General features: G+C 48.5%; 2 protein-coding genes across 2 annotated transcripts; one reads left to right on the top strand and one right to left on the bottom strand.

The window, feature by feature from the left end:
- Positions 1-5436: 5436 nt before the first annotated feature.
- Positions 5437-7052, top strand: LOC115044717 (CD82 antigen-like). The gene is made up of 8 exons (XM_029503884.1): positions 5437-5502; positions 5580-5658; positions 5850-5962; positions 6045-6119; positions 6195-6293; positions 6389-6583; positions 6677-6760; positions 6858-7052. The coding sequence occupies exons 1-8, from the start codon at positions 5437-5439 to the stop codon at positions 7050-7052; spliced, it is 906 nt and encodes a 301-aa protein (XP_029359744.1).
- Positions 7053-16904: 9852 nt separating this feature from the next.
- On the bottom strand, positions 16905-19816 carry LOC115045372 (hemojuvelin-like). The gene is made up of 4 exons (XM_029505019.1): positions 19682-19816; positions 18723-18826; positions 18135-18643; positions 16905-18026 (listed from the first exon to the last, which is right to left on the bottom strand). The coding sequence occupies exons 2-4, from the start codon at positions 18805-18807 to the stop codon at positions 17409-17411; spliced, it is 1212 nt and encodes a 403-aa protein (XP_029360879.1). The 5' UTR covers positions 18808-18826; positions 19682-19816; the 3' UTR covers positions 16905-17408.
- Positions 19817-19961: the final 145 nt, after the last annotated feature.

Genomic DNA, 19961 nt, shown 5'->3' with positions numbered 1-19961 from the left:
ATGTCATCAGACAGTGGGTCATGTGATGAACAGCCGTGCTGTGACAGTTTCACCTTGTCTTCAGGAGTGATGGGGTTTGACTTGATGTCTGAGACCCGCTGACTGGACTTGGACTAGTTTTCTGTGTTTCAGGCGCCGCATGTGAAGCAGCGCTGGAGGAGGAGGCAGAGCGTGTGGGAGCGACTTGGCTGGCAGCAGGTGTCTCGCCTCTCTTTCCCCCGACCTCAAGGTTTCTGGAGCTTCATCAACAAATACAGATGGAGGACCAGGATCACCTCCACCCTGATGAGTGAGTAGCTGTAGATCTGGTTCTGATTCTGGTCTGCTGTGGTTCAGATCAAACATGTCAGCAGCTGAGAGGAGGAGCAGAGTGAGGGTTATATCGTTAATGTCATTGCACATTTCCTCTGCAGGACGAGGTCGCCTGAGGAGTCGACTCGGTCAACACCACATTCCCACCAAGACTAACGTCCAGAAGCTGACTGCAGGTCAGGGACACGAACAGTTCAGGATCCAGAACAGGAAATAATTTCTCTTCACAGCTACTGTGTGCTGTACAGGTGAAAAGGTTCTTGGTCACCTGACACACCAGGAGCTTCCATTTGAGGGCTGGGACCAGTTCACTTTTGATCTCTGTCTCCAGGTGAATATTCCTGAAGGTTCCTCTGTTCTCCTGCAGGACCACGCCAGAGACCTCAACTGAACCTGCAAATGGGCAGGGCTGCCGCCACGTGGAGGAGGAGCAAAGACAACGTTCCAACCAAGAGGCAGCTGGATGCAGAGCTGGACGAGTACATGTCCCTGTCCAAAACACGGCTGGACAAAGAGTTGGATGAATACATGTCCCTGTCCAGGAGCCGGCTGGACGCTCAGCTGGACGAGTATATGTCGATGGCTGGACAGATGCCACCACAGTGGGACTGATGGGGATGGGGGAGCTTGTTATCTTCAAGTTTATTTTGGTGACTGGGTGAAGTTCCTTCATTTAACAGTGATGTCACAGTTTGATTTTCACCTTTGTGCTGGTCCAGGTATATAGAATGACTTTAGTTTGGTCTCAGGTTAGTTAAAGGGGCCTTACCATGTGAGGTCACTGAGCAGGTGATGCTCAGATTTGGTTTTATCAGAGTGTGCAGTGTTGCGTTGCTGTGTTTACTTCACTGGCCTCTCTGTATGTTGGAATTTGTGTGAGTGAGGCCCCACTTTTGTTAGAGGCCTTTGAATATTTTTTTAATAAAAGATGTTACATGGTGACTAATCTTGGGCTTTTCCATAGAAATGAACCGTCATCACAAAAACAAATAAGATGACTCCACAATGTTATTGATCTGTCCAACAAGGGGCAACACTTCAGAGAGTCAACAACAGACGATTGAAGTCATTTATTACAGACTGAAAACTACAAAAATATTGGCTAAATGTCAAGGCAACACAGCTGATCAGTGAACTCAGGCTGAGTGGACTGATGATCGGTTGTTGATCAGTTAGTCAGAGGGTTGGTCTTGAGGGTGGTCAGTTGATCACAGGCCAACAGGTAGATCTGCGAGAGAGAGGCAGATTAGAACCAGAAAGGATTTCATCTAAAGCTCCTGAAATCGCCCCATTGATTTTGACAATACTCTTAAGTTTGATCAAAGTTTCCGGTCCAGTGATCAGAACTGAGTGACCTAGTCAATCCTGATCAGTCTGGATTGAAAGCACCCTCCTGAGTTTACAGGATCAGCATCAGGGTTGCATCATTTTGCTGGTGTGATGTCACTATGATATCACCAGGTGTGTCCTCTGTGTTTTTGGAGGATGCGTCCAGCAGGTCATGCTGCTGCTATGTCGGGGTCCACCGTTTACTATCTTAAGCCAATCAGCAAAAAACACAGATTTACAGAACATTTTAACATTTTTAACCATATCAGCAGCTGCATGTCAGGACTTTATAGAAACTATTTGAGTTTGAATCCACCACTGGATCTGGGTCAGGACACCTGGACCCTGTGACTTCACTGCTGCTCGGGGTCTCTGACATCAGAAATGAAGGCTCAGCTGACAGTCTTGCTGTTTGCCAGTCCTATCGGGATGATGTCATCTCTGGCCAAATGAAAGTTGTGGTGTCTGACTCAGTGAGTGGATATTATTGTTGTCAGGCAATTTTTACATCCTTGACCTCCGTCTGATCTCACCTCTCTGTTGGTTGTCCTCAGCTTCGCCCCCATCAGGTCCAAATCTGATGGACAGCCAATCCCAGGACAATCATGGGGGTCAGCTGACCAAGCCCTGCAGCCTGAGAGGTTACACAAAGGTCAGGAGAATAATCAGAGCACATCCTTTTTCAACAAGATCGTGACAAACACAAAACTGTCCACATATCTATGACACAAATGGAACCCGTTCCCCTGAGCTTCGTCCCTAACACTGAGGGATCACTGAGGGAACAGTGAGGGAACAATGGAGAACATTGAAGGATCACTGAGGGAACAGTGGAGAACCCTGAGAGATCACTGAGGGAACAGTGAGGGAACAATGGAGAACATTGAGGGATCACTGAGGGAACAGTGGAGAACATTGAGGGATCACTGAGGGAACAGTGGAGAACACTGAGAGATCACTGAGGGAACAGTGAGGGAACAATGGAGAACATTGAGGGATCACCGAGGGAACAGTGGAGAACATTGAGGGATCACTGAGGGAACAGTGGAGAACACTGAGGGATCACTGTGGGAACAGTGGAGAACACTGAGGGATCACTGAGGGAACAGTGGAGAACATTGAGGGATCACTGAGGGAACAGTGGAGAACACTGAGAGATCACTGAGGGAACAGTGAGGGAACAATGGAGGACATTGAAGGATCACTGAGGGAACAGTGGAGAACCCTGAGAGATCACTGAGGGAACAGTGGAGAACACTGAGAGATCACTGAGGGAACAGTGAGGGAACAATGGAGAACATTGAGGGATCACTGAGGGAACAGTGGAGAACATTGAGGGATCACTGAGGGAACAGTGGAGAACACTGAGAGATCACTGAGGGAACAGTGAGGGAACAATGGAGAACATTGAGGGATCACCGAGGGAACAGTGGAGAACATTGAGGGATCACTGAGGGAACAGTGGAGAACACTGAGGGATCACTGTGGGAACAGTGGAGAACACTGAGGGATCACTGTGGGAACAGTGGAGAACACTGAGGGATCACTGAGGGAACAGTGGAGAACACTGAGGGATCACTGAGGGAACAGTGGAGAACACTGAGGGATCACTGTGGGAACAGTGGAGAACATTGAGGGATCACTGAGGGAACAGTGGAGAACACTGAGGGATCACTGTGGGAACAGTGGAGAACACTGAGGGATCACTGTGGGAACAGTGGGATAAGGCTCTCACCTTGTTCTCAGGCTTGAAGCTTCCAGTCACTGAGGAGTCAAAGACACTGTGAAGCTTAGGTAGAACAGTTGGTTCTGCAGGGCCGTTAACATAGTAATAGTCGAAAGTGGCTGTGTAGTCATAGTCTGGTGTTGGTGTTGGGGTGTCGTAGTCATCAATGGTCCACTCTTCTTCATGGTTTCCTGTGTCTGCTGGAGGGAAAACAACCACAGCGATAAATAGAGACCTGGTTTGTGGGGGCCCTGGAGCCCCAAAGCCCCCAGATATAAAACAGTTGTGGAGGTTCCTGGTAACACAAACTGAGTTGAACCCCATCTGGATCATGTCTGGACTGGCAGAGCCAGCTGCTGGACAACTATCAGGACTGATGCTCAGTTTTATTTTCAAAAGATTAAGGGTACTTCCCCTGTGTGTGTCATAGTCTGTCTTGGTTTGATGTCCAATCACCTTCCTCCTGTGGCCCAACTGGACCTCCTGTTGTGGACTTTACTTCTTCTTCCTGAACGTGGGTCCAGAATCCTAAGTGATGTGGTGTCCTCACCTTGACCGGGATCTCACACACACGCTCAGGTCCTGGTCATACTCTTTCATGATCCGTTTTGTTGGGATTTTTTTTTCTGTGGTTTGCCCCAATCTGTGGTTCCAGCAAAGAGTGTGGCAGGCAGAACCAGGTCCAGGCCAGTGATGGACCGGTTCAGTCTGGACTGTGTGAGGGCAGGAAATCCAGCAGTCTGTCAGAGCATGTCACAGGTCTGAGTCTGTTGTGAAAGTGAAAAGTTCCTCTGAGGTTGTTACAGAATGATGATGAGGAGGTTGACCTTCATCGTGACCTTTGACTGGACCTGTTCTTCTGTGGGGGAGAATCCAGGATTTAGCTTGAGCGACCGGGACCAGATTTAAGCAGCAAAAACTGCAGGATCAAGTCTGGACAAGCTGAGGTGGATCGGAGACGTCATGAAGCTGAATGTGACTCCTCTGTGCTCAGATCCAGTTTAGGTTAGACCATCATTGTGGTCCAAGGTCAGAGACATGTCGCCGTGGTTACAAACAACTGTGGTCGCACCCGTAAACTCTCCAGATGTGACAGAACCTCCAGAACCTCAACAATGTTCTCCACTGATAAGCTGAAACATGCGGCTTCAAACAGAACAACACCACAACCTCTACACACACAAACACACTGAGGTCAGAGGTCACTCACCGCAGCAGGTCGACACTAAAAGAACAAACCAGAGAGAGCGAAACACGTTCATCATGGATGAGAGACAAACACGGAGTGTGAGAGAGAGAGGGAATCCCTCCCACAGCTCTGAGGTCATAAATAACCCTTTAACTTCCTGATGGATAACACACACAAGAACTGTAGATAAACATCTTTATAACACACAGTTTATTGGTGTGTGTGTGTGTTTCCTGCTCAGACATGTTCAGGTGTGTCTCACATTCATTCAGGTTGTTGTCTGAACAGGAATTGAACAGCAGCTGCAGCTTCACGCATGCATCAATTTGCTGATCCGGGTCTGGCGGGTTTTATTAGCAGTTTGCTTTAGATAGATAGATAGATAGATACTTTATTTATCCCAGACTGGGAAATTGCAGTTAACATTTCTGTGTGATCCCAGTCCAGGTCCAGAAACACTGTCCACAGGACCCTGGATGTCACTGTGATGTATTCGAAGTGACTGAATATTCAGAAGCTCTCTGACTGACATGTGTTACCATGGTAACCACCAAACGGCTGATCTGTAATGGTGCTGATGAACATGGGAACGAGCTGTGACCTTTCACCTCTGGGAGACCGACTCAGCTCAGGGTCATAGGTCGCAGGCTATTTGTCTTTCTCATGAAGCCGATTTTCCCACAGTGAGTCCTCAAGGACTTTCCAGGGGACTCAAGGAAAATAAGGTGTGTGTGTGAGAGAGCGAGAGAGAGAGATGTTAATGTTTAGAGACAATGAGGAAGTGAACTCTGAGCTTATGTGTTTTGCAGGAGAAATGCAGTGACTCAGTCAGTCGCATGAATCTGCTGATCAGAACTGATGAAACTGACTGAGTGAAGAGATGAAGCTGGATCTGAAGATTCAGCTGCTGAAGTTCTGCTCTGCAGTTTTTAACATTGTCTTCCTGGTGAGATGTTCAGTCTCATCTCTAACGTCGCCTTCTTCTAAGACAGAGGCGGTCTGACCTTTGACTCCTGTGTGCAGGCTCTGGGTCTCAGTGTTTCTGGCTGTGGCATTTGGATCCTGTATGACAAAGGGAACTTCCTGAGCGTCCTTTCCTCCGGTACCTGAGGACACAACCGCAGCTCAGACAGCAGAACCTTAAATATGAATCACGTTAATGAGAACTATGCTAACGGAGTTTAATCATTCTGTTGAGTTAACCAGGACTGATACAGGCTGAAATTTAAAGTTGTATGTTATAGACCACGATTGAATGAGTGAAATTGTGTTTCTGTGTCTTTGTGTGTCCAGTGGAGTTGCGTACTGTGGCATTTGGGCTGTTGATCATTGGCGGAGTTGTGGCTGCGGTCAGTGTTGTTGGATTCATTGGAGCGAATGGTGAGAACCGATTCCTGCTGCTGACGGTGAGTCACCTGTAATAATACCTGTAAAAACACCTGATATTGATAGATGAACACGACTCACACAGACTTTGTTCCTCCTCAGTACTTGGTCTTCCTGCTGGTCCTGGTCCTGGGCCAGATATTCATCACTCTGCTGCTGCTCTTCAGCAGGTACAAGGTCAGGACTCTTATTTTGGAGAGAACTCAGCAGACCCAGTACATCCGGACCTGATCCAAATTCTGCTGTGTTCAGATTGAACAGGGTCTGGATGCAGTGCTGGAACAGATCATCCTTCAGTACGGGGGCAGCAGCCTCAGAAAGGACTCTTTGATGGACCAGGTCCAGCACCAGGTAAGGCCCAACAGCTTCCTGTTCCCCCCAAAATAAAAGCCCAGATAAGTCCTAACATTCTGAGTGATGATCCTGACTGTGTAATTGGTCAACAGGCCAGGTGCTGTGGTAGAACGGGGCCTTCTGATTGGCTGAATAACCCCTTCATACAAAGTCTGAACCTGACTGGACCAACAGTCCTGCCCTGTTCCTGCTTCCGGTCTACTCGGACCAGATTCAACTCGTCCTGGTGCTCAGACCTGAACCAGATTGGACCAACATTTTTCCAAGGAAACGGATCTTACCAGGAGGTAGGCTCACACAAACATTGTTGTGACATCATTATGTCACATTATGTGTGTTTGTTGCTTTATGTTATTAGATGTGTTGTTGTGTTGTTGCAGGGCTGCAAACACACACTCAGTGTTTGGTTGCAGGAAAACATTGTGATCATTGTCAGTATGGACTTCAGTCTGGTGCTGCTGCAGGTCACACACACAGACACACGCACACACACACACACACACACACACACACACACACACACACACACACAGACACTGACCGAGGTTCCTCCCCCTCCAGGTCATCCAGTGTGCCGTCATGGTCAAATTGTTTCAGGCGTTTGGCAGAAAAGTGTCTTTGCTGAAATCCAATCAGCTGGCTGACCCGGGCCCCACCCACTTAGACCACACCCCCACAGAGGATGCGGACTACAGGGAGCAGATCTACACCGATCCTGATACTGACAGTTGTTATGGAAATGTCTCACGTAATTAGGACAATACAAATCTCTTATCACCGCGACAACCAGGTGTAGCTGACCAGGTTGTCAAGGTGATAAGGCCACCATCCAGATTCTCTGAGGTCTGAGACCTTTGAGACTTTCACTGGATTAATATGGAACCTGAACCTGATGTAGAAAGAGACCACAGGAGGTCTACCTGTAGACCACATTTACCTCTAAATGAATTATTAATTGAAAATATCATGGTTTATCTCCATAAAAATTCAAACCAGAGATTAAAGAGAGAGAGAGTTAACATGACTTGGAAAATTACTGATCCGATTGGTTTATCAGCTGTATGCTTTCAATGTACCTGACAGGTGTGTCAGTGGTAAGTAGAGTCCAGGTACATCCGGTGTGGTAAACGTTACCGCGGCCTCATCCACATCAGCGTCGTCCTACCGGCTGTGAGGGGGAATCTGCTCAACGACCTGTCATGACCTGAACATGCAGTTTGGCTCCCGGCCACTAGAGGTCAGCATCTATAACGCACCTGCCCTGGATTTTATCACGGATTTCATTCTGGAGGATTACGGGAGAGACTTCTTGTGTGAGTGGGTGTGTCCACCAGTGTTTAAGCTCTACCTTGACCCTGCCTTTTTATGAAGGTGGAGTCAGGCACTGCCAAGATGCTGACTCCAGATTGCAGGAAATGTGGTGAGGTCAAAGTGAGTGTAGCTTTGAGAGAGAACAGTGAGACCTGCTTTCATGACTCTAATCCTTCACATGGGGGCAAAGGTCAGCAACAGGTCCAGGTTCTGCGGACCCTCTGTCTTTAAACCAGAGCCTGAAGGCTCAGCTCTGTCAGTTTGACGAAGACTCTGAGGCTTCTGGAATTCTGACTAAATCTTTATTTAAAAACTGAACAGCTGAAAAATATAAATATTTCAAAGGTGTCTTTACATTTGTGTTGATAGAAAAACTCAGTTACACAACTACACAACACGCCAAAAATAAATATCACACCATCAGAGTGAAGACTCAACATTGACTTCGACTTCTTGACTTGATGATGTCATACATATTTATGACATCACAACTTTAAGGTCAATTTCATTCAAACAAACTTTATCAAAATAAAGAAATGTGTTTAAGTTTTGATGATGTCATCAAATGATGTCGTCTCAGGTGTGTTACCTACGCAGTGCTGCCACCTGCTGGCTCCAACAGTCAACACACCGAATGGACCGACGCACAGAGTCAAAGTCTGAGGCAGGGGGGGGCGAGGGGGAGGGGCACCCTGTAAAGCCCTGATTAGACCCAGAAACAACACAAAAACACACAAACGGGTCAGAACCTAAATAATAAAATGTAAAACCTGACAAACTGAGACAGTAATGGTCCACACAGTCTAAAAGTAACTAAAAGTGGGGTTTGATTCCAAATCAGGTCTAATAGGCCAGAAAACTGCCAGCCAATCAGAAGAGAGGTTCTGATTCTCTTTCCTGATTGGCAGAGTGAGAGGGGAGACCACACCCTTCAAAATAAAAAACTGAAGAAGTTAAATTTGGACTTTTCATCAGATTCAGGATCCGTTCTCTGTCCTGAAGATCTCAAACGGCTCCAGATTGAACGCTGAAGGTCACTGACTGTACGAATGAGCCAATCAGAGCTTAAGTACTGACCAGGTGCTGCAGCAGGTCCTGGTTCAGAGCGATGACCCGACTCAGAGTGCTGGAGTCCCGACACAGAGAGCGGAGCTGCTCAGCACACTGTTGGTACTGAGACAGCCTGAAGACCAGCTCCGAGTTCTGGACCACAACACAGGAAAATACTATCAGGGAGTTGGGGCAGCAGGAGGGAGAGGTCAGAGGTCAGAGGGAGACTCACCTGTCCAAGGTGAGCTGCTGTCTCTGTGCAGGGAAGAAGTCTTTCAGGGTCATTCAGGTCTTTCAAGGAACTCTGCAGAAAAACATAGATGATGAGAATATGAACCCCTCCAAACCTCCTGACCGGATTATCATCTAGTCACAGCTAATGATGGAGGCTGTCACATTCGACTCACCGTCTCCTGGAGGACGTGGCTGTAGACCTGCAGCGCCGCCTGCAGGTCCTCGATGATACTGTCAATTTCCTGCATTGCACTTAATTCCTTGAAAGCTCGGCCTGCAGTAAATTCCACCCACAACTCCACGAACAGGACGATGTACCCACATTGCACTGCAGAAGAAGAATTCCAGTTTTAAGACCAAAACTGTACATGACAGACTCTGGACTGGTTAGAGCTGGTCAGGTCCACTCACATACAGGAACACAAGTAGTTTTCAAACTCAGACCCCAGAGTCAGATCTAGTTTACCCAGAACCAGAACCAGGTCCAGTCAGTCCACCATCCTGAAGCTTTTCTGTTGTAACATCTTCAATAAAGTTTCTACTGATTTAATTCAGACCACAGAAGAAAAAGGAGCTAAAAACATACTTGTTGTTCAGTGATGGAAAAAGATCCAGCGCCGATCCTGGTCTGAATTTGATCTGGTTTTGGTCCGGACTTGGTCTGTGGCTGATGTGGTCCTGATGTGCTGCACTGACGCTGTTGAAGCTCATATTTATCCCCTGTCATCCTGCTCTTGAACTGGAGCCTGCCTCAGAAGGTTTGATCAGTTCTCCTGTAGACTGAGTTCCCTGAGGGACCAAACTCCATCCAGGTCTGACTCAGACTGGGGGGGTGGCCTTGTGGCGTTTCATCACATAACAGTAACTCACACCTTTATCATCATCTTCCTCTTTATTCAGAATTCAGTGCTTCACACTCAGGCTGAGTCATTGATCCGTTAGACCAGGGTAGACCTGGTCCCTGGGGGGTCCAGCAGTCCCAGGACTAACCAGGAACCAGTGATGTAACATATCACTGAAGAGAGGTGACCACTCCTACCTGAGGACACGCCCATCTGACCATAGTACCTGGACAAACCTGAGAAGAAAAACCTGAGAGATAGAACTGAAGGGACAAACCTAAGGGACAAACCCGAGAGACAGACCTGAGAGACAGACCTGAAGGGACAAACCTAAGGGACAAACCCGAGAGACAGACCTGAGAGACAGACCTAAAAGACAAACCTGAGAAGAAAAACCTGAGAGATAGAACTGAAGGGACAAACCTAAGGGACAAACCCGAGAGACAGACCTGAGAGACAGACCTGAGAGACAGACCTGAAGGGACAAACCTAAGAGAGAAACCTGAGAGACAGACCTGAGAGACAAACCTAAAAGACAAACCTGAGAAGAAAAACCTGAGAGACAGACCTGAGGGGACAGACCTGAGAGACAGACCTGAAGGGACAAACCTAAGGGACAAACCTGAGAGACAGACCTGAGAGACAGACCTGAGAGACAAACCTGAGAGACAGGCCTGAAGGGACAAACTGAGAGACAAACGTAAGAGACAAACCTCAGAGACAAACGTAAGCGACAGACCTAAAGGGACAGACCTGAGAGACAAATCAGAGAGACAAACGTAAGAGACAGACCTGAAGAGACAAACCTGAGAGACAGACCTGAAGGGACAAACTGAGAGACAGACCTGAGAGACAAACCTGAGAGACAAACATAAGAGACAAACCTGAGAGACAGGCCTGAAGGGACAGACCTGAGAGACAAACCTAAGAGACAAACCTGAGAGACAAACCTGAGAGACAGACCTGAAGGGACAAACGTAAGAGACAGACCTGAAGGGACAAACTGAGAGACAGACCTGAGAGACAAACCTGAGAGACAGGCCTGAAGGGACAGACCTGAGAGACAAACCTAAGAGACAAACCTGAGAGACAAACCTGAGGGGACAGACCTGAGAGACAAACCTGAGGGGACAGACCTGAGAGACAAACCTGAGAGACAGGCCTGAAGGGACAAACTGAGAGACAAACGTAAGAGACAAACCTAAAGGGACAGACCTGAGAGACAAACGTAAGAGACAGACCTGAAGAGACAAACCTGAGAGACAGACCTGAAGGGACAAACTGAGAGACAGACCTGAGAGACAAACCTGAAAGACAAACATAAGAGACAAACCTGAGAGACAAGCCTGAAGGGACAGACCTGAGAGACAAACCTAAGAGACAAACCTGAGAGACAAACCTGAGGGGACAGACCTGAGAGACAGACCTGAAGGGACAAACGTAAGAGACAGACCTGAAGGGACAAACTGAGAGACAGACCTGAGAGACAAACCTGAGAGACAGGCCTGAAGGGACAGACCTGAGAGACAAACCTAAGAGACAAACCTGAGAGACAAACCTGAGGGGACAGACCTGAGAGACAGACCTGAAGGGACAAACCTAAGAGACAGACCTGAGAGACAGACCTGAGGGGACAGACCTGAGAGACAAACATAAGAGAAACCTGAGAGACAAACCTAAGAGACAAACCTGAGAGACAGACCTGAGGGGACAGACCTGAGAGACAAACCTGAGAGACAGACCTGACATACAGACCTGAAGGGACAAAACTAAGAGAGAAACCTGAGAGACAAACCTGAGAGACAGACCTGAGGGGACAGACCTGAGAGATAGACCTGAAGGGACAAACCTAAGGGACAAACCTTAGAGACAAACCTGAGAGACAAACCTGAGAGACAAACCTGAGAGACAGGCCTGAAGGGACAAATGTAAGAGAAAACCTGAGAGAGACCTGAAGGGACAAACCTAAGAGACAAACCTGAGAGACAGACCTGAGAGACAAACCTAAGAGACAAACCTGAGAGACAGACCTGAGAGACAGACCTGAAGGGACAAACTTAAGAGAGAAACCTGAGAGACAAACCTGAGAGACAGACCTGAGAGACAAACATAAGAGAAAACCTGAGAGAGGCCTGAAGCGACAAACTTAAGAGACAAACCTGAAAGACAAACCTGAGAGACAGACCTGAGAGACAAACCTAAGAGACAAACCTGAGAGACAGACCTGAGAGACAGACCTGAAGGGACAAACCTAAGAGAGAAACCTGAGAGACAGACCTGAGAGACAAACCTAAAAGACAAACCTGAGAAGAAAAACCTGAGAGACAGACCTGAGGGGACAGACCTGAGAGACAGACCTGAAGGGACAAACCTAAGGGACAAACCTGAGAGACAGACCTGAGAGACAGACCTGAGAGACAAACCTGAGAGACAGGCCTGAAGGGACAAACTGAGAGACAAACGTAAGAGACAAACCTCAGAGACAAACGTAAGCGACAGACCTAAAGGGACAGACCTGAGAGACAAATCAGAGAGACAAACGTAAGAGACAGACCTGAAGAGACAAACCTGAGAGACAGACCTGAGAGACAAACCTGAGAGACAAACATAAGAGACAAACCTGAGAGACAGGCCTGAAGGGACAGACCTGAGAGACAAACCTAAGAGACAAACCTGAGAGACAAACCTGAGAGACAGACCTGAAGGGACAAACGTAAGAGACAGACCTGAAGGGACAAACTGAGAGACAGACCTGAGAGACAAACCTGAGAGACAGGCCTGAAGGGACAGACCTGAGAGACAAACCTAAGAGACAAACCTGAGAGACAAACCTGAGGGGACAGACCTGAGAGACAAACCTGAGGGGACAGACCTGAGAGACAAACCTGAGAGACAGGCCTGAAGGGACAAACTGAGAGACAAACGTAAGAGACAAACCTAAAGGGACAGACCTGAGAGACAAACGTAAGAGACAGACCTGAAGAGACAAACCTGAGAGACAGACCTGAAGGGACAAACTGAGAGACAGACCTGAGAGACAAACCTGAGAGACAAACATAAGAGACAAACCTGAGAGACAGGCCTGAAGGGACAGACCTGAGAGACAAACCTAAGAGACAAACCTGAGAGACAAACCTGAGGGGACAGACCTGAGAGACAGACCTGAAGGGACAAACGTAAGAGACAGACCTGAAGGGACAAACTGAGAGACAGACCTGAGAGACAAACCTGAGAGACAGACCTGAGAGACAAACCTAAGAGACAAACCTGAGAGACAAACCTGAGGGGACAGACCTGAGAGACAGACCTGAAGGGACAAACGTAAGAGACAGACCTGAGAGACAGACCTGAGGGGACAGACCTGAGAGACAAACATAAGAGAAAACCTGAGAGACAAACCTAAGAGACAAACCTGAGAGACAGACCTGAGGGGACAGACCTGAGAGACAAACCTGAGAGACAGACCTGACATACAGACCTGAAGGGACAAAACTAAGAGAGAAACCTGAGAGACAAACCTGAGAGACAAACGTAAGAGAAAACCTGAGACAGACCTGAAGGGACAAACCTAAGAGACAAACCTGAGAAGAAAAACCTGAGAGACAGACCTGAGGGGACAGACCTGAGAGACAGACCTGAAGGGACAAACGTAAGGGACAAACCTAAGAGACAAACCTGAAAGACAAACCTGAGAGACAGACCTGAGAGACAAACCTAAGAGACAAACCTGAGAGACAGACCTGAGAGACAGACCTGAGGGGACAGACCTGAGAGACAGACCTGAAGCGACAAACCTAAGAGACAAACCTGAGAGACAGGCCTGAAGGGACAGACCTGAGAGACAAACCTAAGAGACAAACCTGAGAGACAAACCTAAGAGACAAACCTGAGAGACAGACCTGAGGGGACAGACCTGAGAGACAAACCTGAGAGACAGACCTGACATACAGACCTGAAGGGACAAAACTAAGAGAGAAACCTGAGAGACAAACCTGAGAGACAGACCTGAGGGGACAGACCTGAGAGATAGACCTGAAGGGACAAACCTAAGGGACAAACCTTAGAGACAAACCTGAGAGACAAACCTGAGAGACAGGCCTGAAGGGACAAATGTAAGAGAAAACCTGAGAGAGACCTGAAGGGACAAACCTAAGAGACAAACCTGAGAGACAGACCTGAGAGACAAACCTAAGAGACAAACCTGAGAGACAGACCTGAGAGACAGACCTGAAGGGACAAACTTAAGAGAGAAACCTGAGAGACAAACCTGAGAGACAGACCTGAGAGACAAACATAAGAGAAAACCTGAGAGAGGCCTGAAGCGACAAACTTAAGAGACAAACCTGAAAGACAAACCTGAGAGACAAACCTAAGAGACAAACCTGAGAGACAAACGTAAGAGACAAACCTGAGAGACAGACCTGAGGGGACAGACCTGAAGGGAAAAACCTAAGAGAGAAACCTGAGAGACAAACGTAAGAGAAAACCTGAGAGAGGCCTGAAGGGACAAACTTAAGAGACAAACCTGAGAAGAAAAACCTGAGAGACAGACCTGAGGGGACAGACCTGAGAGACAGACCTGAAGAAACAAACCTAAGGGACAAACCTTAGAGACAAACCTGAGAGACAGACCTGAGAGACAAACCTGAGAGACAGGCCTGAAGGGACAAACTGAGAGACAAACGTAAGAGACAAACCTCAGAGACAAACGTAAGCAACAGACCTAAGGGGACAGACCTGAGAGACAAACCAGAGAGACAAACGTAAGAGACAGACCTGAAGAGACAAACCTGAGAGACAGACCTGAAGGGACAAACCTGAGAGACAAACATAAGAGACAAACCTGAGAGACAGGCCTGAAGGGACAGACCTGAGAGACAAACCTGAGGGGACAGACCTGAGAGACAGACCTGAAGGGACAAACCTAAGAGACAAACCTGAAGGGACAAACCTAAGAGACAGACCTGAAGGGACAAACCTAAGAGACAAACCTGAGAGACAGACCTGAGAGACAGACCTGAGAGACAAACCTAAGAGACAAACCTGAGGGGACAGACCTGACATACAGACCTGAAGGGACAAAACTAAGAGAGAAACCTGAGAGACAAACCTGAGAGACAGACCTGAGGGGACAGACCTGAGGGGACAGACCTGAGAGATAGACCAGAAGGGACAAACCTGAGAGACAGACCTGAGGGGACAGACCTGAGGGGACAGACCTGAGAGATAGACCAGAAGGGACAAACCTAAGGGACAAACCTAAGGGACAAACGTAAGAGAAAACCTGAGACAGACCTGAAGGGACAAACCTAAGAGACAAACCTGAAAGACAAACCTGAGAGACAAACCTAAGAGACAAACCTGAGAGACAGACCTGAGAGACAGACCTGAAGCGACAAACCTAAGAGAGAAACCTGAGAGACAAACCTGAGAGACAGACCTGAGAGACAAACGTAAGAGAAAACCTGAGACAGACCTGAAGGGACAAACCTAAGAGACAAACCTGAGAAGAAAAACCTGAGAGACAGACCTGAGGGGACAGACCTGAGAGACAGACCTGAAGGGACAAACGTAAGGGACAAACCTAAGAGACAAACCTGAAAGACAAACCTGAGAGACAGACCTGAGAGACAAACCTAAGAGACAAACCTGAGAGACAGACCTGAAGGGACAAACCTAAGAGACAGACCTGAAGGGACAAACCTAAGAGACAAACCTGAGAGACAGACCTGAGAGACAAACCTAAGAGACAAACCTGAGGGGACAGACCTGACATACAGACCTGAAGGGACAAAACTAAGAGAGAAACCTGAGAGACAAACCTGAGAGACAGACCTGAGGGGACAGACCTGAGGGGACAGACCTGAGAGATAGACCAGAAGGGACAAACCTGAGAGACAGACCTGAGGGGACAGACCTGAGGGGACAGACCTGAGAGATAGACCAGAAGGGACAAACCTAAGGGACAAACCTAAGGGACAAACGTAAGAGAAAACCTGAGACAGACCTGAAGGGACAAACCTAAGAGACAAACCTGAAAGACAAACCTGAGAGACAAACCTAAGAGACAAACCTGAGAGACAGACCTGAGAGACAGACCTGAAGCGACAAACCTAAGAGAGAAACCTGAGAGACAAACCTGAGAGACAGACCTGAGAGACAAACGTAAGAGAAAACCTGAGACAGACCTGAAGGGACAAACCTAAGAGACAAACCTGAGAAGAAAAACCTGAGAGACAGACCTGAGGGGACAGACCTGAGAGACAGACCTGAAGGGACAAACGTAAGGGACAAACCTAAGAGACAAACCTGAAAGACAAACCTGAGAGACAGACCTGAGAGACAAACCTAAGAGACAAACCTGAGAGACAGACCTGAGAGACAGACCTGAGGGGACAGACCTGAGAGACAGACCTGAAGCGACAAACCTAAGAGAGAAACCTGAGAGACAAACCTGAGAGACAAATGTAAGAGAAAACCTGAGACAGACCTGAAGGGACAAACCTAAGAGACAAACCTGAAAGACAAACCTGAGAGACAGACCTGAGAGACAAACCTAAGAGACAAACCTGAGAGACAGACCTGAGAGACAGACCTGAAGCGACAAACCTAAGAGAGAAACCTGAGAGACAAACCTGAGAGACAGACCTGAGAGACAAACGTAAGAGAAAACCTGAGACAGACCTGAAGGGACAAACCTAAGAGACAAACCTGAGAGACAAACCTGAGAGACAGACCTGAGAGACAAACGTAAGAGAAAACCTGAGACAGACCTGAAGGGACAAACCTAAGAGACAAACCTGAGAGACAAACGTAAGAGACAAACCTGAGAGACAGACCTGAGGGGACACACCTGAGAGACAGACCTGAAGGGACACACCTGAGAGACAAACCTGAGAGACAAACCTCGTCCAAAATCAGCAATTTAACAGACTCGAGTTTTCATCCTGAAGTTGAGAAAAACATTTAATCAGGACTACACAAAACACACACACACACACACACACACACACACACACACACACACAGAGCCTTTGCTGAGCTCTTTTCTAACAGCAGATATAACAGGGATGCTAACAGCTAGCTAACATTGGTTAGCTAAACTGTAGCTAAAGGAAAACTATCTTATGTTAAATGTGAGTCAACATTTGAACCTCCAGCTTCAGTTTATTTTGTGTAACAGACAGGAAACAGAGTTGTGTTACGTTGTCAGCAGTTATTTCATCATCATGTCCTCCGTGTTTTTCCACTGACTTTGAATCAGCTCTGCTCAGGTATGTGGCCCCGCTCTCCCACCATTCCGTGTGTGTGGTGGCTCCACCCCTGTACCGTTCCATGTGTGTGGTGGCCCCGCCCCCTCACGGCGGAACTGTCATTCCTGCGGTTTCCTGACTTCCCAGCAGGTTCAGACTGGTTCCAGTGATGGAAGTGACTAATTCCTGAGCTGACTTTACTGTAAATCAGACTTACCCAGAATGCAACTGTGATCACATCCCAGCTGCGTCAGTGGAAGCGACAGGAAACAGCCCGTTGATTATCAGTCAGACTATTTTGATTATTGATTACACACAGACACACAACAACTGATTTCTCCTCCAGTTCTGGTTCTAAACCTGGTTCCGGACAGACCAGAGAACTTGACCTGTTGTCTGTCACGTCATCAGGTCATGTGACTTCAAGCTCTGGACAGAGTTCCCATCATGCCTAGTGCCAGCAGCAACAACATCAGGTGTGGTCTGGCCTGGGTCTGGTCTGCGGAGGCCCCCAGCAGCAGGTGGACCCGGTCTTGCTCAGGGATCATGTTGCGGGCGTCCTGCAGGGCGTTGACGGCAGCAGCGCTGGAGTTCAGGTCTCCACTGGAGATCAGGTCAAACACGCAGGCCTGGTAGTAGATGTCCAGGGCAGGAAGTAGGGCAGCGCAGTGCACATGAGCGTTGATGGAGGAGTCTGAGGGTGGGAGGGGCATTTGGATCCTCTGGGAGGGGGGGCAGCCCCACACACACAATTGCAGATCCTGGTCTGGACCGAAGGCCTCCACTATGCCACGTGGTGCCCGGACTGAGAGGCTGAGCCCATGGCCGCTCTGACGGACCACCAGGAGGGTCCCAATGTGGGCTGCCCGGATCTCGGCCTGGAGACCAGGACTCTGGGTCTGGACCGTCAGGCTGTGGAGGCCCCGCCTCTCACCACTCGACGTGGAGCCATCTGCGAATGCAGCGGGAACGTTGTCCAGCTCAGCCTGGTACAGGAGCTGGTCAGTGCACTGACGCATGTTCTTAAAGATGATGGTGATCTGTGGGAGGGGGGCGGGGTCGTATGATGTCACAGTGATGTCACACTTCAGAGCACCAATTCAGGACTAGTTTAGGTCACAGGTGTATTCTGATGTCAGCTGACTCACCTTACTGAGCACCGTGCCGTAGGCTCCTCCCCTGCTGGGCAAGCTGGTAGCCTGGATGTACAGGTATTCGTTGTCAATGATAGGCCACGCCCCCTGCACAGCACATGTTTGGAAGTCATTGTTGAACGTCCGGATGTGAGGATCCCCGAACACGGCACAGTGCAGGTAGTCTGAAGCCACGCCCCCCCTCTGCTCGTACAGGCACGTGTCCCCGGAAAGCGTGCCCTGTGGGAGGGGGCGGGGCTGGGCCGTGGGCCCCGCCCGGGGGCAGCGGTGCTGGATTAGCAGGTCCTCGATCCCCTGGACCGCAGAGTGATATGCCAGGTCACCGCGACATGCTCGTGCCATCCTCTTCGTACACATGGCGTAGGAGCGCAGGGCGCTGCAGTAACCGGCATTCACCGCCTCTCTGCTTAGACCTGGTCCACCTGGTCCACCACTGCTGCCCAGGTCCAAGGTCACAGCCACAAAGTCAGAGTTACATCTCAGGATGCGACAGGAAGCGCCAGCTGCAGAGAGGGAGGGGCTTTTATTGTGAAGGCACCTGGATGCAGCTACATCTGTGTGTGTGTGTGTGTGTGTGTGTACCCTCAGGTAATCTGAGCTGGACCAGCAGCAGGGTCAGGTGGATGCAGTGTTTCCATGGTAACAATGTGTGTGGCCTCTGCTCCATCAGCAGATTCACAAAGACTCTGAAAGGCAGAGACCAGGACAGACAGATGTGAGTCTGGTGTTGACATGATGTGTTTACTGACCAAAGGTTGAGTCTGAACCTGAACCTGCAGAATGTATGAACACACACACACACACACACACACACACACACACATTTCCTGATATTTATGAAACTGTGCCAGCAGTCAGAGGTCAACTGTTTTTTTTTTCTAAGCTGGTAAGGGCCAACGCTTACTACAGCACTCTTTATTCATTGGTCATAAATGACTTGTTTTTGCTGATTGATTCACATTATCAGGTGACAAAATGTCATGTGACTCAAAAACAGTGCTGCCATGGCAACAACCTGTTCAGTTTCTGCCTTCCTGTTTACTGCCAGGATCAATATGATTGACCGTATCTGTGTGCTGATGCAGTCTTGGTCCTGACCAATCAGATTAGGTGGTAAGGATCACATGACCTCTCAGAGCTGGAGGGGAAAATCAATGAGGCTCACGTCCCATCATAAAGACAACAGACTGTTTCTGAGGTCTGTGTGTGTGTAACATCTATATTTAAACTCAAGTTGGCTCCAAAGTCAGACATAAATACACACACGTTTCGTTTTCAACAGTTTTCACACTTAGCTTAGCACCAAGACCAGAAACAGGGGGAAACTGTTAGCTTAGCGCTTACGTGCTAAAACCAGTGAGACTTTCACTGGTTTTTGATAACAAAGTTAAACCCTGAATGAGGCCTGGTCTCTGGTCTCTGGTCCCTGAACCTGAATGTGGGTCTGATCCTCAGCTGCTCATCAGTCTGATCTGAAGAACCAGGTCTTTGTGAACCCAGTGAGTTTTAGTCCCAGAACCGGGACCACAGCTGTCTCTTACCTCCAGCTGTTCCAGCATCAGAGTCTGTCCAAACCTGCAGGACTCCCAATGTCTCTGTCAAGGAATCCAAAATCTCTACAAGTGACTCCAGGACCCAGCCAAAGTGTTTCTGAGGACTGGGTTCCAGTGTGTCCCATCCCACTATTAGTCACAGCTAACTGGGAGTGTCAGTCGTTTCTAAATAAATCACGAACAACCAGCACCTGCTGCACGACAACTGTCCACACACACACACAGACTGAAGCAGGTTATTTTTACCTTCGACCTCCAGAACGTTGAC

This window comes from Echeneis naucrates, chromosome 6 (assembly GCF_900963305.1).
Source record: "Echeneis naucrates chromosome 6, fEcheNa1.1, whole genome shotgun sequence".
NCBI classification, from domain to species: domain Eukaryota; kingdom Metazoa; phylum Chordata; class Actinopteri; order Carangiformes; family Echeneidae; genus Echeneis; species Echeneis naucrates.
The sequence above is the reverse complement of the archived record's forward strand: the minus strand, read 5'-3'. Positions and strand labels throughout refer to the sequence as shown.